The 16,653-nt window shown below is 44.6% G+C and overlaps 1 protein-coding gene across 2 annotated transcripts in view; it reads right to left on the bottom strand.

Moving 5' to 3' along the window:
- Positions 1-16,653, bottom strand: part of TSNAXIP1 (translin associated factor X interacting protein 1) — a 63,505-nt gene that overhangs the window by 30,429 nt on the left and 16,423 nt on the right. For both annotated transcript variants that reach the window (XM_037878171.2, XM_043526381.1), the window contains exons 2-5: positions 6,501-6,594; positions 4,042-4,148; positions 2,460-2,583; positions 288-381 (exon numbers count right to left, since the gene is read on the bottom strand). In XM_037878171.2, the coding sequence (XP_037734099.1) occupies positions 288-381; positions 2,460-2,583; positions 4,042-4,148; positions 6,501-6,594 (419 nt within the window). The remainder of the gene's footprint in view (positions 1-287; positions 382-2,459; positions 2,584-4,041; positions 4,149-6,500; positions 6,595-16,653) is intronic.

Raw genomic sequence — 16,653 nt, 5'->3', positions numbered from 1 at the left:
CTGAATGCATCCGATGAAGTGAGCTGTAGCTCACAAAAACTTATGGTCAAATAAATTGGTTAGTCTCTACGGTGCCACTAGTCCTCCTTTTTCTCATTACACAGACAGACTCTCCAGTTCACAATAAGTACAAGAGGTAGTTAACAAGATCCCATTTATTATTATTTTGGCATTGAAGCCTGTCCCTACTGCTCATCCTGTAACTATCTGATACAGCTAATCTACTGTGTAAAGCCACCTGTCTAGAATGACTGTTACTCTCAGCAGAACAGAATCCAAGATCTTACCCAATGTAACTTCATACTCATTCTTTATGGCAGACAGCAGGGGCTTGTAGGTTTTGAAGTCCTCTATGAAGAACTCAAAGATCTCTCTATAAGGCTAACAGAAGACAGAGAGAGAGAGAGAGAGAGAGAGAGGGAGCACTATCAAGGACTCTGTTCATTTTCCTTATCTAGAACGTTGGGCTAGCTGTTGAGGCAATCACTGTTGCTGTCTTAATTACTGCACAGATTATGATGATGTTGTCAACATCCTTTTAAAAATACTGTTAAGTCTTAATAAAATAAACACTGTTACATTAGCTGCATATTGAGAATTGGATCCCAAAGTAAGTCACAAAAAATATACTTCCAGCTTTGCCATTGAAATGCAGCGACCTCTGGGGTGGAGGATGACAGACAGTAATGGGAAATTTTGACAGTGGGGCAATGGGAAATTTTGGCCAAATCCCCACTCATATGAAAAATGCCATGGGATCTTTAGTGTCTGAGCAGAGCTGACAGGACCTCAGGTTTTGGGGTGAGCAAGTTTTGTTCTGGGTGGAAGCTAAGTTATTTTCAGAATATGAGCCAGTTGTGACTGATCAGGGTTTGCCCTTAGATTTCAAAATAATTATAACATGATGTTTATTGCCAATATCTCCAAAATACCTTACATTTGGTGCCAGTGCTTGGTATTCATGGAAAGCCTGGAACAGGAGCTATCTAGTGACACCAAATTCCATCTAAAATTCCAAGCCACTATAGAACTCGACCTGGACATGAAACGAAGTAATCTGGTCTTTTCTATAACTCTTCCCTTGTTTAATACAGACGTTTACTGCCAAGCAGAACAGCCTACAGCAGTAACAGGTAGCTGTAAAGGGACTATATTCCCATACACACATCTGTAATGAACCACTTCTATTTTCTTCTATTCATTTCATTTTAACTAAGAAAGGCATTCCTGGCAGTGATTCCGAGTTCCTCACATCCCCACTGCATGCTGAACTCTCTAGTCACTATGGGGTGTGCCTCCGTACTAAAGATAAGCGAAAAGAGACATTGCTTTGGCCCTTTGTCAGTTTAGATACTAAGGGCTGCCGGGCAGGAATCCTCTCTCCCGACCTGTATGGTCAGTGCTCAGCACAAGAGGGTCAAACTTGTTTGGGAGGGAGTGGAAATTAGTACCTTTCAGGTTTCAGAGTAGCAATTAGTACCTTTCAGTCAGTGTCCATGGGCTGGAGTACCATGCACCAGGAAGGGCTTCCCAGTCTCACTGACTGCAGAGTGGACCCCTTTACTGAGGCAGTTACAGGGTTTCACTTAAAGAAATTTCTCATTTACGAAACCTTCTTCCCTCTGTCCAATTATCTCTCTTTATTCCCCGCCACCCAACCCTTTCCCCCTCACCCCCACTGGGGTTCTTTCCCCTCTCTTGTGGCCCCTTTGGGGATTTGTCTCTGTCTCCACACCCCCAAAGTGTGTGAGTGGGAAGAGCAAGAGCCACTTCCCTGAACCTGGGGTGATCTGATCTGCAGAGGGGGCGGCAGGGAGAAGCAGCCACTCCTCTGAGGCCAGGGCTCAGCCGGAGCAGGGAAGAGAGAAGGAAGAAGCCTCTCCACTAAACCTCTACTGTGCGCATTGGTCAGCAAGGCTGTTCAAAGGGGCTCAGCAGGAGGAGGGGGACTCAGTGACCCATGCCCAATCTAGCAGGAGGCTGAAGAAATGGGTCTTGGGGTCATATCTGGCCCATGAGCTGTATGCTTGGAACCCTGGCCTAGGAGAATGGGGTCCTGGTCAAGCGTGGGACCTGTTTTTTGTATTACAGTGGTGCAAGGCAATGCATGACGGCCATAGCGTGGAATTTCAGCAACTGCATTTGGCCCACAAGTTGCATTCTGGGGCCCATTCACATTTCCAAAAAACAATGGAGAAACTAGGTAGTGGCTGGGCAAGAAAATGTGAAGTGTTCTAGGAGGTGCTAAGTGTTATCATCCTAGCACAGTTACGCTGCTTTGTGCACATGGCTTCAAAGTGCCAAGCAAAGCCAGTTCTCATTCAGCACTGGCCAAAGGGTCTTCTCTGTCCATCTGCTTTTCTTTTAAGGAACCTATGAATGGCCAGTTTAAAAAAAAAAAAAATCCATCCCACGCTGCACTGATGTTTGAATTCACCAGTGTCTCCCTTCCATCAGACCTGGAGCTTAAGTTCCTGAGCGTTCTCTTTAGTCAGGTCCAGAGACTGCAGCTCTTTCCTTAGGTAGGATTCCAGCTCCTCCAGGTATCGTGGTTTTGCAATGGTAAGAGAAGCCAGTTTCTTGCTGCAGACAGACAGAAAATGACAGGAAAATTCTACCACATCTATGGTTTACGATCCGTGAGCTCTAGGGTTCTCTCCCCCCACCCGCCATAGCTTTAGAGTGGATCACTTTACTGTAGTGGTACATCCTTCCAGTATATGAGACTCAGTGTCCTGAGTGGCTCACAGGAACAGAGGCAGATTCGATTGCCACCCAGCCAGACATTACCTCACTACTCAGGTTCAATAGGGCTGTGCCTCATATATAGGTTGCACTACAAAGAGACTCACATTTTCCCTGCTCAATATCTGTGAAAAGAAGTATTGGGGTCCATCTGTATTTGTGTCAGACTGGAGCACTGTGTGTATTTGAGGCAGAGAGCAGGTCTTCCCCCCATTACATTTTCTGTCTTTCCATCTAGGCCCAAAACTAGAGGAGATCTGGCATTGGAGTTCTCATCAAGGTGTGTGCGTGTGTGAGAGAGAGAGAGAGTGCACATGTGAGAGAGTTTGTCTGTCTGCTCCTCCATGTATATGTGGAGCCTCGCCTTGCACCAACCCACTTCCCATTACTAACCTCGCAACCAGGGCTAGCCTTCGGTGTCCTGGCTGGCCGGCCAAGCTGCTGGCCTGCAGGAAGGTGACAACTCCCAGCGCCATCAATACAGGGTTCAGCTGCAGTCAAATTTACTAGAACACTTATTTACATCAATCAAATTTGTTCTAGTTGGAGCCTGCCCTGTTGGCTGACAGGAGTTGTAGTCAACTCTGTCCTGGAAAGCACCTGACTGCCTAGGCAGGATACCCAGGGAAAGGCCTGAGAGGTCTTCATATCAACTGTTGGGAATGGGCCACATCCACCATGATTGAATTGGCCTCGTCAGCACTGACCCCCCACTTGGTAAGGCAACTCCCATCTCTTCATGTGCTGTAATATATTTACTGTATTTTACACTCCATGCATCTGATGAAGTGTGTTATAGCCCACGAAAGCTTATGCCCAAATAAATTTGTTAGTCTCTAAGGTGCCACAAGGACTCCTTGTTGCTTTTGCTGACATAGACTAACATGGCTACCCCTCTGAAACCTGTCTTAATGTCTGGTAGACCCAATGTAATGCGAAGCAATGCATCGAGACCGAAGGACATTTTCAGCTTAAGAACCAGTTTTGGTTTTTGATTAAGCACTGACCACAAATCACTATTAATCAAACCCTTGGTGTTTCCCACACAGCTGCTGCTCAGAACTGGCCCTGCTTTGTCTGATACCAGAAGTCCCTAGGGATGCTGCCAGCACCCCACACTAGAGTTCCAACTGATGCAGCTGAGTAGCAACGGTGGTGATTTTGTTCTATAATTCCTGGGTATAGACAAGCCCATTTTCTGCTACCCTGCTGGAACATCCTGGGCCTATTTCCGAGATCCCATGCTGTACGCTGCAGTTTTTCCTAGCACTTTTAATAATAAAGTGCTAGTCTTACCTTCTCCCCTCTGGACTACAACAGGGTTTCTGATTCTGTAAGATAGCTTGCCCAGATGCATATGCAGGCCATGTGGACAAACGACCTCCAACAGAAAACCGGTAGGCCTGAAAGAAAAGCAGAAATCACACCTGTGAATCCCTCTATGCCCAGTGTTTCTAACTGGGGTTAGAATAATCAGGTGCCTTTCTAGAACCAGCACAGATGGTCCAGTGCAGGATTGTAAGGGACAGTTAAACTCAGGAAAGAGAAGGTGCCAGAAAACGCCTTTCTCTCAGCTAGGGGAGGAATAGCTCAGTGGTTTGAGCATTGGCCTGCTTAAACCCAGGGGTATGAGTTCAATCCTTGAGGGGGGCCATTTTGGGATCTGGGGCAACAATAAGGGATGGTATTTGGTCCTGCTGTGAAGGCAGGGGACTGGACTCAATGATCTTTCAAGGTCCCTTCCAGCTCTATGAGATAGGTATATCTCCATAAGCCATGGTAGCATGTCTGCTGCTCCTTAATGTAACCAAGAATAATCATTTATGGGGGGAGGGATAGCTCAGTGGTTTGAGCATGAGCCTGCTAAACCCAGGGTTGTGAGCTCAATCCTTGAGGGGGCCATTTAGGGATCTGGGGCAAAAAAAACTGGGGATTGGCCCTGTTTTGAACAGGGTGTTGGAGAAGATGACCTCCTGAGGTCCCTTCCAACCCTGATATTCTGTGACATCCAAAGACTAGTTGAACTATTGTCTGTCTCGCTCTCTTTTTTGTTTTTTAAGGAAAATGACTTGCACTGAGTGGTTTAGTTAATTAAAATAGTGCAAGTCAGTGTGTAAAAAAGCCCATGGTGGCTGTGGGACATGCTTCTTAGATTGCATGTTCCTCGGAGCAGGGTCATGTCTTTCCATAGATGTCTGGAGCCCCAGCACAGACTAACACAATGGTCCCCCGATCCTGACTGAGGACTTTGTGTGCTATTGCAAAATAAATATCATGTCAACAAAGCAGCATTCTGGTCTAACTTCCAAATCTGTATGAAAACCAGAATGTGATGCTTCACTTGGGCCTTGTCTCCATTAGGAATTTATGCACTGTGGGAGCTGTCCCATGCAACCCCTCAGTGGAGCTGTATTGTGCTGATGGAAAGCCAAGCATGTATTGGGGTTGTTTACCCATTTGGAACCAGAGCATGTCACATCCATGTAAGCCCCACTTTACATTATGCAGCACATCATCACTGGGGGTTTGCAGGGATGCAGCACCGTGCATGCAAATCTCCCTAATGGAGGCAAGCCCTAAAGAAAAGAATCAATTGCCAATAAAATTGAATTTCCTTTCAAAACACTGAATTGCCTCTGAAAAAAGAAGCAGACCCCTGTGGTGAATTCTGAAAGCCTACCAGCCATTTCAGAACTTTCCCACCGCTGCATCTTGCAGCGTTTCTCAGTGACACACTGACTTCCATAAATCATTATTTCCTTGGAGAAAAGTGTCGGAGGAGGTGACTTGCCACTCTTTATGTTCACTATTATCATGGGATAGTTGGAGTTCTGATTGTCTAAGACAAATTCCTTATGTCTGGAAACTTTATAAAGAGTTATCCATGGGAGAAGTTTTAATCTCAGGATGCCAAAGATGATCCTGTGATAGTTTAAATGTCCCTCTGACCTCAGTAAGAAGTGGAGAAATTGTACTGGTGGAGCATTGTGACTCCAATTTACTGAGACTTAAAGAAGATATTGTGTTGTGAGAAAAGTTCTAAAATGACTTCCCAACTGTAGGAACAAAGCAGTACAGTTTGCACGGAGAGTTACTGTATGAGTAGGCTATACAGCTCACTCCAGGAGCTGACGCATTCCCAGAGTGCCACTAAACTCTCACAATGGTGTTGGTTTTTTAAGAAACAATGTGTGACGTGTCCAACTCCTTCTGCCCTCCCAAGTCATCTACAATAATATGGAGTTTCTGGAGTTTGCTGTCTGTTAGTGGGACACACTTCTACAAGCAGGTTAAGGTTTTATTTTACTCAGTATGACTGCCACTTTTGAAGGAACTGATGTTCTTTTAAGTAGCTTTTAGCTCATGATTACATAGCATGTGATGTCAGGTCTAATTCTGTTTACTGCACTGGCCAAACTCTGGCTTTGGTCGTCTGCCATATTGTGGTTATACTAAAAAAAACTGCAGCCAAGAAGAGAATTGAAGCACAACTGTTATTTCCTCCCCCCCCGCCCCCATCTGCCACTGATTATTCAAAGACTCCAGCCTGCAATACCGTTTCTTGATCTGAAAAGCCAGGGATTGCAGCACTGCATGCCGAGACCTGTAGCCTCTGTGGACTGCACAGAGATGAAAGCCGCTGAAATCTGCTTCATTTTATAAGTGTCTGGCATGGCCCTTGGGCTTCTGGCAAGTTGCCAAAGCATCCCCAGGTGGACCAAGATTAGGTGCTCCGTGGTTATATTTCCACTCACCAGAGTCTTTCGTTTCTTCAGAAGGATGTGTTTCAGACTACCAGTCTGTATTTGGTAACTTGAACTCTCCGGTGAATGTAGACTAGGTGCCCATCTGTAATGGCAGAAAAGAAACCTACATTTCAAAAAATGTGCAACAACATCCAAAATACTATTCTGAATGCCACTGGGCAACAAAAGGTATGTAATCCCATCACCATCAGCTGGAACCCAATACGCTGCAGAAACCAGTGGTTTAGTGGGCTCTCCTAATAGGATGGGGGTGATAGCAATGGAAGAGGGAAGAATCTAGGGGCAAGGTTACTTACTCATTATGCCTGTGAAAGTCTGTATCTTTTTCACATCACTTTTCCCCATTTGTTGCTACCAGTGATACTCAGTACTTATAATTTCAGAGCTCCATGTGGCTGGAGTAGATTAGTATTATTGTCCCCACCTTCTAGACACAGTAAATTAGAAATACAATCCTGTTGACCATCTCTGCTTCACTTGTCAGAGAAGATTCAATTAATTCAAGCCCACTGCTGACCAAACACCCACTCATCTCTCAGAGTAGGCGTCCTGCTGCCTTTGATTGTAATGTGTAATTTCCTTTGGCAGCTTTCATTTTCTGCCTGCTTAATCACCTTTTGGATTCACTAGCCCAGATTTCTGGGTTGGATATGCAGAGGGTGTAACCAGAGCATGCCTTCCAAGACCAGCTGCTTATAAATGCAGATGACTAGAGTTTATAAGGGGTACAAATATGGCTGCATTCACATCTTTTGGGGAAGTAGGGTTGCCACCTATTTGACTCCATGATACAGCAAAACTATGGTTATTTCTGGATGTTTTGATGAAGTTGCATTGTCACTTTGTCACACACTGGCACAACACTGATCTGTCACTCAGGCTTGCAACTTGGGAGTCCTCTTCAACTCATCTCTCTCTCTAGGTCCTTACATCCAGACTATGTCGAAATCATACAGATTCTTTCTGCATAACATCTCTAAGATACAGTCTTTCCTTTCTATCCATACAGCTAAAACTTTCATCTTGCATCTCAGTTACTGCAGCCGCCTTTTCTCTGGTGTTGACAAATGCAACTATGCAATCCATTCAGAATGTTGTTGCAAAGGTCAATTTCCTAGCTTGTCACTGTGTGTCACGCCCTCTTTGAATCCCTCCAGTGGCCCCCCCCTTCTCAACTGCATCAAACATAAGCTACTTATCTTAACTTTCAAAGCCCTTCGTGACCTACCCCCACTCTATCTATCATCTCTCTTTCACTACTGAGATGTTGACTTCCATCGATCACGATGCCAGCCTCCATTCTCTCACTCTTTAAATTTTCAAACAAGCACCTTTGTGCTTTCTCTCATAGAAGAATCATAGAATCATAGAATAACAGAGTTGGAAGGGACCTCTGGAGGCCATCTAGTCCAACCCACTGCCCAGAGCAGGACCAATCCCAACTAAATCATCCCAGCCAGGGCTTTGTCAAGCCTGACCTTAAAAATTTCTAAGGAAGGGGATTCCACCACCTCCCTAGGTAACACATTCCAGTGTTTCACCACCCTCCTAGTGAAAAAGTTTTTCCTAATATCCAACCTAAACCTCCCCCACTGCAACTTGAGACCATTACTCCTTGTCCTGTCATCTGCTATCACTGAGAATAGTCTAGATCCATCCTCTTTGGATCCACCTTTCAGGTAGTTAAAAGCAGCTATCAAATCCCCCCTCATTCTTTTCTTCCGTAGACTAAACAATTCCAGTTCCCTCAGCCTCTCCTCATAACTCATGTGTTCCAGTCCCCTAATCATTTTTGTTGCCCTTCGCTGGACTCTCTCCAATTTTTCCACATCCTTCTTGTAGTGTGGGGCCCAAAACTGGACACAGTACTCCAGATGAGGCCTCACCAATGTCGAATAGAGGGGAACGATCACATCCCTCGATCTGCTGGCAACGCCCCTACTTATACACCCCAAAATGCCATTGGCCTTCTTGGCAACAAGGGCACACTGTTGACTCATATCCAGCTTCTCGTCCACTGTAACCCCTAGGTCCTTCTCTGCAGAACTGCTGCCTAGCCATTCGGTCCCTAGTCTGTAGCGGTGCATTGGTTTCTTCCGTCCTAAGTGCAGGACTCTGCACTTGTCCTTGTTGAACCTCATCAGATTTCTTTTGGCCCAATCCTCCAATTTGTCTAGGTCCCTCTGTATCCTATCCCTACCCTCCAGCGTATCTACCACTCCTCCCAGTTTAGTGTCATCCGCAAACTTGCTGAGGGTGCAATCCACACCATCCTCCAGATCATTAATGAAGATATTGAACAAAACCGGCCCCAGGACCGACCCTTGGGGCACTCCGCTAGATACCGGCTGCCAACTACACATGGAGCCATTCATCATTACCCGTTGAGCCCGACAATCTAGCCAACTTTCTACCCACCTTGTAGTGCATCCATCCAGCCCATACTTCTTCAACTTGCTGACAAGAATACTGTGGGAGACCGTGTCAAAAGCTTTGCTAAAGTCGAGGAATAACACGTCCACTGCTTTCCCTTCATCCACAGAACCAGTTATCTCATCATAGAAGGCAATTAGATTATGCTACCCCTCACATGCTACCCTTCACACTTGGGAGGAGCGCTGATGTGCATCTGCAAAGCTACCTCATTATCCTCCTTCAAAACCCCCTTTAAAACTCTCCTTTGGCATGATGCCAACAAAAAACTTGAAAATGGCCAGCCTGCTGGCTTGCTAAGATAACTGTCCATCATGCTCACTGTTTCCTTGTACTTTCCCATCAGTATCCATCTCTTTTCCCTTGTCTTATACTAACAGTGTAAGCTTCTTGGGGCAAAGGCCATCTTTTGTACAGCGACTAGCACAACGGTCCTTGACTAAGGCTCCTTGGCATCACAGTAATGCAAATAATTATGTTTAAAGGGAGTCAAACTAGTGTGTTGTTCATAAACGTACAAGCAGCCTAAGACTCTTAACTGGGAATACTTTAGAAACCTAAAAATCTAGTAAATTGCTTCAGAAAATCTGTTCTCAAAGCTTTTGTAGGTGTCAAGAAGAAAAGAGGTCTCCGATATTTTGAAATCCTACATTATTGTTAAAGTGGTGAGGTACTGTTGGCAGATAAACACAGGCTGCAGCTATGTACTACTGGAAACATTTCTGTGTATCTCCAGTACATCACAGGCCGTAAAACATGAAATAACTTGCATCTTTGAGGATTTGTAGCAATCGGATAATGGAACTGCAATTTTAATGCACCTACTGCTTAATTTAATCAAAATGGATCCTAACCATCCAGAGACGAAAATCATATAATCACACCTGTAGCTAACCATGCACTAACCACCCTCAATCCCCAATGACTTCAATAGAAATTAAGTTAATTTCGCATTCTGGAGAACATGGTCAGATTTTTGCAGGGTTGGGCCTTCAGATTGATTGCCGCTATCAGCTAGCTCCCACAAGTGTCAGGAAGGCATTTTTCTCTCAGATGCACCACTGGACAATTGGCCAGGTGCATGCTGTGTTTTCTTTCTCTTCCTGACAGAAGCAGGATCTCAGACTAGATTGGCCATGGTTTGGTATGGAAAATTCCATGCTCCATACCTTGTGAAATGTAAACAAATTTTAAAGAAACCCACAAGTGAAAAGTTGTGTCTAGATCAGAGGTGGGCAAACTATGGCCCGCGGGCCCGTCCTGCCAGCCCTTGAGCTCCCGGCTGGGGAGGCTAGTCCCCGGCCCCTCCCTCGTTGTCCCCCTCCCCCACAGCCTCAGCGTGCCGCCAGTGCAGGAGGGGGCTGCACTGCGGGGGCAAGGGAGAGCAGGAAGGTGTGGCGTTTAGATGCTCCTTGTAATGATTAGAAATGGGAGCACTGGCTGTTGGAAGTCTGAAAGGACAGGAAACAGGAAGCTGGGGGGGAAGTTGAGGAGGCGGAGTGAGAGCTACCGAGGGTGCAGCAGCAGCTTGGTAAAGAGGTTTCCACTTTAAAAATAAAGTCCTGTTGAAGTTCGTTAGTACCTTGCCTGGTTGCTACAACATTTTGGCGACGAGGATGGATCTTCTGTCTCTGAACCCACCTGCACCCTTTCTGCAAAGCCCAGGTGAGCCTCCAATTGCTTTTACTGCCTGGATCCATTTGTTTGAGACTTATCTGCTTGCAATCACTGCTACAGAGATTTCTGAAGTAAGAAAGCGTGCTCTGCTAATCTACTGCCTTGGAGCAGAAGGGCAGCGTATATTTTACACCTTTCTCTTTGCAGATAATAAATATGAGACTGCACTCACTGCATTAAAGAACTTTTTGTGCCAAAAGTGAATGTAGTAGCTAATTGCTACAGATTTCGCCAGTGTGAGCAGAAAACAGGGGAGACTATAATGCAGTATATTGCTTCTCTGAGGAGTCTGATTGTAACTTGTGACTTTGGGAATGTGGCAGATGAGATGATTAGAGACCAGCTCATTAAGAAAACAACCATGCTTCATGTAAGAGAATGCTTGCTTCTACAACCACAGCTTACATAGAAGAAGCAATAACCATTGCTACTCAGATTGAGTCAGTTACAGCTGAAGCCAAAATAATGAGCATGGATATAGGAGGCACAGTCCAGGCTGTGACTCCTTTGCAGAAAAGTTCACTATCGCTGCAGACAAATGATTACAAGAGGAAAACTAATGGAAAACCACAGAATCAGCAAATTCAAAATACAGTAAAAGCATACTTTCGCTGTGGATCCCCACATCACCTTGCAAGCTACACAGGATGTCTGGCAAAAGTAGCTCAGTGCAATCATTGCAAAGAGATTGGACATTTTGCTAAAGTATGTCGTAGCAGCCAGTTCAATCAACAGGTGCATGCAGTTACAATACCAGATGTTACTGTGCTGAGCGTGGACAAAATCACTACTGCACATATTCCAGAACAAATAAAGTGCACTGTAAACATTTCCGCCACACCCTCAGGCAAATCACACTCTATTCAGCTAATGTTGGACACTGTCTCAGCAGTATCTATACTACCTGATTCCATCTATTTGCATTACTTTAAAGATGTGCCTCTTACTGAACCCAAACTTCACTTGGTGTGCTATTTGAAAAAACATATTCCAGTACATGGCTGCCTGCCAGCAATAGTTACTTTTGGTGATTGCTGTGTAACTGCAGAGTTCTACATTGTCCACCACGGCACTCCTATCCTTGGCAGAGATTTATTGGCTGCTTTAAATCTCAGGGTAGTTAATGGATGAATTGATCTCCCTCAGCAAAGCACTCTTGCGGTACACACACAAGTTTCAGCTAGGACCCAACACCAGGTTGAGGAGAAACTCGGCTGTGCTTATGGGCTTCTGCATAAAGTTAAAATGCGGAATAATGTGATGCCTGTATGACAGAAGTTACGGCGCTTACCATTTTCAGTCAGGGAAGCTGTTTCAGAGGAACTTAGAAAACTTGTTCAAAAGGACGTTATTGAGAAGATTGACTCCTCGGAATGGGTTTCACCTATAGTAGTGACGCAGAAGAAGGGTGGAGGCATTCGCCTTTGTGTGGACTTACGGGAGCCAAATAAAGCTATTGCGATTGACAGCCATCCTCTTCCTCACATAGAAGAAGTATTTGCAGAACTCCGTGGAGCAAAGATGTTTTCTACTCTTGATTTGCAGACCGCATACTACCAGGTTATATTCCATGAAGATAGCAGAGACCTCACAGCATTTATTACACGAGGGACTATTTCGTTTTAAACGTGTTCCATATGGTCTCGCATCTGCCCCAAGTGCCTTCCAAAAAATGATGTCATTGATTCTGAAGAATCAATATGGAATTCAGTGCTATCTGGATGATATTATCGTGTTTGGAAATACTTTTGAGGAGCATGACAATAACCTGCAGTCTGTACTAAACTGCATCAGCAAAGCAGGTCTCAAGCTCAATAGGTCCAAATGCAAATTTAGACAAACTGAACTCTCCTTTCTGGGGCATATAATTTCACAGGCTGGACTAAAACCTGATCCAGATCATATCTTGGCAATTTCAAATGCTCCTCCTCCAACAGATTTGCAAACCTTACATTCCTTCTTGGGTCTTACCCCCGGTATGCAAAATTCATTCCCAATTATGCTTCTGTCATTGAACCATTACGAGAATTACTATGGAGAAGTTCAACCTTAGTGTGGACAATGGATGCACAAGCTAGTTTCGAAACGGTGAAAGACTTGATTGTACATAGTACAGTACTTGCACTATTCAGTCCTGCATTGCCCACAATTGTAACTACTGATGCTTCTGATTATGGACTTGGGGCTGTCCTCACACAACTTCATGAGGACAACACAGAGAGGACTGTTGCATTCGCTTCGAGGACACTAAGTAATGCCGAGAGGAAATATTCTACAGTCGAAAAAGAAGCACTTGCTTGTGTCTGGGCTACTGAAAAATTGAAAACTTACCTGTGGGGCTGCACATTCAAGTTGAGCACAGACCACAGCCCTTTGACGATGTTGCTCACCACGAAAGGACAGGGAAGAGCAGGATATCGTATTGCTAGATGGTCTGCAAGACTACTCTTTTTCAATTATGAACTGGAATATAAGCCTGGAAACCAAAATGTGGTAGCTGATTGCCTTTCTCGCCTGTCTTTGCCTTCACCAGATGGTCCACCAGAGGATGAGGATGTAGTAGTTGTGCATATTACAAGCACTCTTACTGCAGTTACAAAAGAACAATTTCAAGCTGCTTGTTCAGCGTGTCCAATTCAACAAAAACGACAGGAATTTCTGACAAAGAGACGGCCCAATAACCCTAAAAACCTTGACCCAGTTTTGCTGCCTTATTTTAGAGTTCGGGATTAACTTTCTTTGCTTGATGGTTGTGTGCTACGAGGTATACACCGGCTACTTGTGCCAGAAGAATTACAGTCAAAACTCATACACCTGGCGCACAATACTCATCAAGGAATTGTCAGAACCAAACAACGACTGTGGGATCTGTATTGGTGGCCAGGGATGGACTCTCAAACTGAAGCACTCATAAAATCCTGTGTCACTTGCCAAATGCATGATAAGACAGCAGAGACAGGTACCCCTCCATTACAGCCTGATCCTCTTCCTGAATCTCCATGGGAAAAAGTGGTGATTGACACTGATACTGCTCCAAGTGACTGCCGTTATGCCATCACTTTAATAGACTATTTCAGTAAATGGCCTGAGGTAGGGTTTACATTACAAATCTCTTCTGCTACAGTAATTAAATTCCTCTCTTCAGTTTTTAGCAGGGAAGGTAACACCAAAGAACTGGTTTCAGATAATGGTAGTCAATTTACTTCCCTGGAGTTTGCAAAAAGAAAAGGAGTACTAGTGGCACCTTAGAGACTAACCAATTTATTTGGTTAGTCTCTAAGATGCCACTAGTACTCCTTTTCTTTTTGCAAATACAGACTAACACGGCTGCTACTCTGTTCCCTGGAGTTTGAAACTTTTCTAGCAGAGAGGAACATTTTACGCAGAAGGTCATCCCTATATTACCCTCAAGCCAATGGGGAAATCGCACAATTTAACAGAAGTTTGAAAGAGTTTGCAAACGGCTAAATTGGAAGGACGATTGTGGATAACCTTCGCTACTGATTTCTTGCAAGCATACTGGGCTACGACATGCCACAATGCAAAGATCATTTTGAGTTACTGCACGGGAAACAGATGAATACTAAACATTGCTGGATTGTTAAAGGCACAACCTGATGCCCCAACTGAGGATGATGTCAGGAAAAACAGTTGAACAGAACCAAGCAAAGTATAAGGCTTTCACAGAGAAGCGGCGGGGTGCTAAGGAACAAAAGTTTGAGTATGGTTCCTTCGTTAGAATACGAAAACCTGGAATTTTACGCAAAGGGGACCATAAATTCACAAAAAGAAAAGGAGTACTTGTGGCACCTTAGAGACTAACAAATTTATTTGAGCATAAGCTTTCGTGAGCTACAGGTCACTTCATCGGATGCATTCAGCTCCTCTTAAAATCATAGAGACCTTACACCTATCAACTTTCTGATGGGCAGGTATGGAATGCTTCTTATCTTGCACCTACCTATGCACCTACCAACACCCAGACTGCATTGGATGACTTCACAGTAGTATCAATACAACAAGACATTGCACTGGAACCAGGGCTTGAGAGACAGCCTGTCAGATCCAGACAACCACTTGTCTGGACTAGAGACTGTTATGTAGTATCTACAGTGTTTTTTCAGTGTAATATTTCTGCCAACAGTATAGTGTCTTGTTTCATATTTGTTCCCGTGGTTAGAACAACAATGTTTATTTTAATTGGGAGAGCTTCTTAAGAGAGGAGGGAATGTGGTGTTTAGATGCTGCTTGTAATTATTAGAACTGGGAGCACTGGCTGTTGGGAGTCTGAAAGGACAGTAAACCGGAACGGGGGGTGGAGTTGAGGAGGCAGAGTGAGAGCTACCGAGGGTGCAGCAGCAACTTGGTAAAGAGGTTTCCACTTTAAAAATAAAGTCCTGTTGAAGTTTGTTAGTACCTTGCCTGGTTGTTACAACAGAAGGGAGGCTCACCTGCAGCCTCAGGGAAAAGGCGGGCGGTGCGGGTGGCAGGAGCGCGGCGAACATGGGCGGGCGACTCAGGAGGAGCACTGGGCAGCCGGCCGGAGAGAAGCGGCGCTTTAAAGGGGAAACTGCTGCTTTTCTCCAACTACCCCTGCTCCTCCTGAGTCCTCCGCTCACGTTTGCAGGGCCACATTCTGAAAGGGGCTTTAGACGGGGGCCTGTCAGGGGGCGGGGGTGTGGATAGGGGGCGGGGCAGTCAGGGAGCAGAGGGTTTGGATTGGGGGTGTGGTTAGGGGCAGGGGGTCCCAGGAGGGGGGGGGCAGGGGACAAGGAGAATGGGGGGTTGGATGGGTTGGAGGTTCTAAGCGGGGCAGTCAGGGGGTGGGAAGTGGGACGGGGTGAATAGGGTTAGGCTTTTGGGAGGCACAGCCTTCCCTACCCAGCCCTCCATACAGTTTTGGAACCCTGATGTGGCCCTCAGGCCAAAAAATTTGCTCACCCCTGGTCTAGATCCTCTCCACAAGTGATTACAATTGTATCCTGGACTACAGTGCAGAAGGTTAGATCCAAAAGGTAGAATCTGCTCGGTATAATGTCAGCACAGTAATGTTTAGCAAAACTGAAGTTACAAGAAATGCTAGTTGATTTGACCCAGGATGCTTCTCAGCCACTGTCAGATAGACAGAGAAACCCTGTAGAGGCAAGAGGTCAATACCCACAATTTTCACTTAATGAAGGCTGCTTTTATTACATGTAAAAATCCAGTTTTCTCATATCATCCACTAAGGCTGACGTTCTGTAAATTTATATTAGTAAACAACCACACATTTATTTAGGATGTAAATAAAACTAAATACCAAAGAAAATGCAAGTAAACAAAAAGAGCAGGTCAGCATAAGAGTTACATAAATCAATACAGGGCATTTTCAAAACTGGTCACAAATCTAGCATTTCTTATTGCAAGCAAAAATAAGTCACTTCTAGGGTGCATGTAAGATACTCCACATGTAACTTAAATATTTTGTAAATACAAGTAGATAAGACTATATGGTGGAAGAGAGAAGCAAATATCTAAACTCAAAAATTTCTGCTATGTTAAAATGTAAATGCTCTACCAAAATATAGGTTTCAAGTTATAAACTGTTATGAGTTCTATAGTTTGGAACTTACTGTCTCGTGTGCATTTAAAACTTACTTCCTAATATTGCATTAAACATTTTTTTTACTTTTAATTTATACTTCATCTTTCTTAGGAATCACTTAGAAGCCTTTGATATTGATCCCCTGGATATCTTGACAGGTAGCTAATGGACAGCTGCTTGAATCACTTGTGGTCTTTTGCTTCAGGTCTGGTTTCATCTTGCTTTTGTAATCTGGTTGGGTTTTGCCTTCTTTTGATTGGGGTGGCCTGGATCCAGGATTGCTTCTTAAATCTAGCATGCTAAGCAAAATTGGCTTCTTAGGTCACCCTACAAACCCTGTCATCTCCACTGGGTGCTATTATAATCTCCCTTAATTCAGCAGAACTCTGTCCCTGAAATATCTGATAACTAACTTTCAATGAACTGTTAGAATAAGATTTCTAGTTA

This window comes from Chelonia mydas, chromosome 12 (genome assembly GCF_015237465.2).
Source record: "Chelonia mydas isolate rCheMyd1 chromosome 12, rCheMyd1.pri.v2, whole genome shotgun sequence".
Taxonomy (NCBI): domain Eukaryota; kingdom Metazoa; phylum Chordata; order Testudines; family Cheloniidae; genus Chelonia; species Chelonia mydas.
This window is presented reverse-complemented; position numbering and strand designations above follow the sequence as displayed.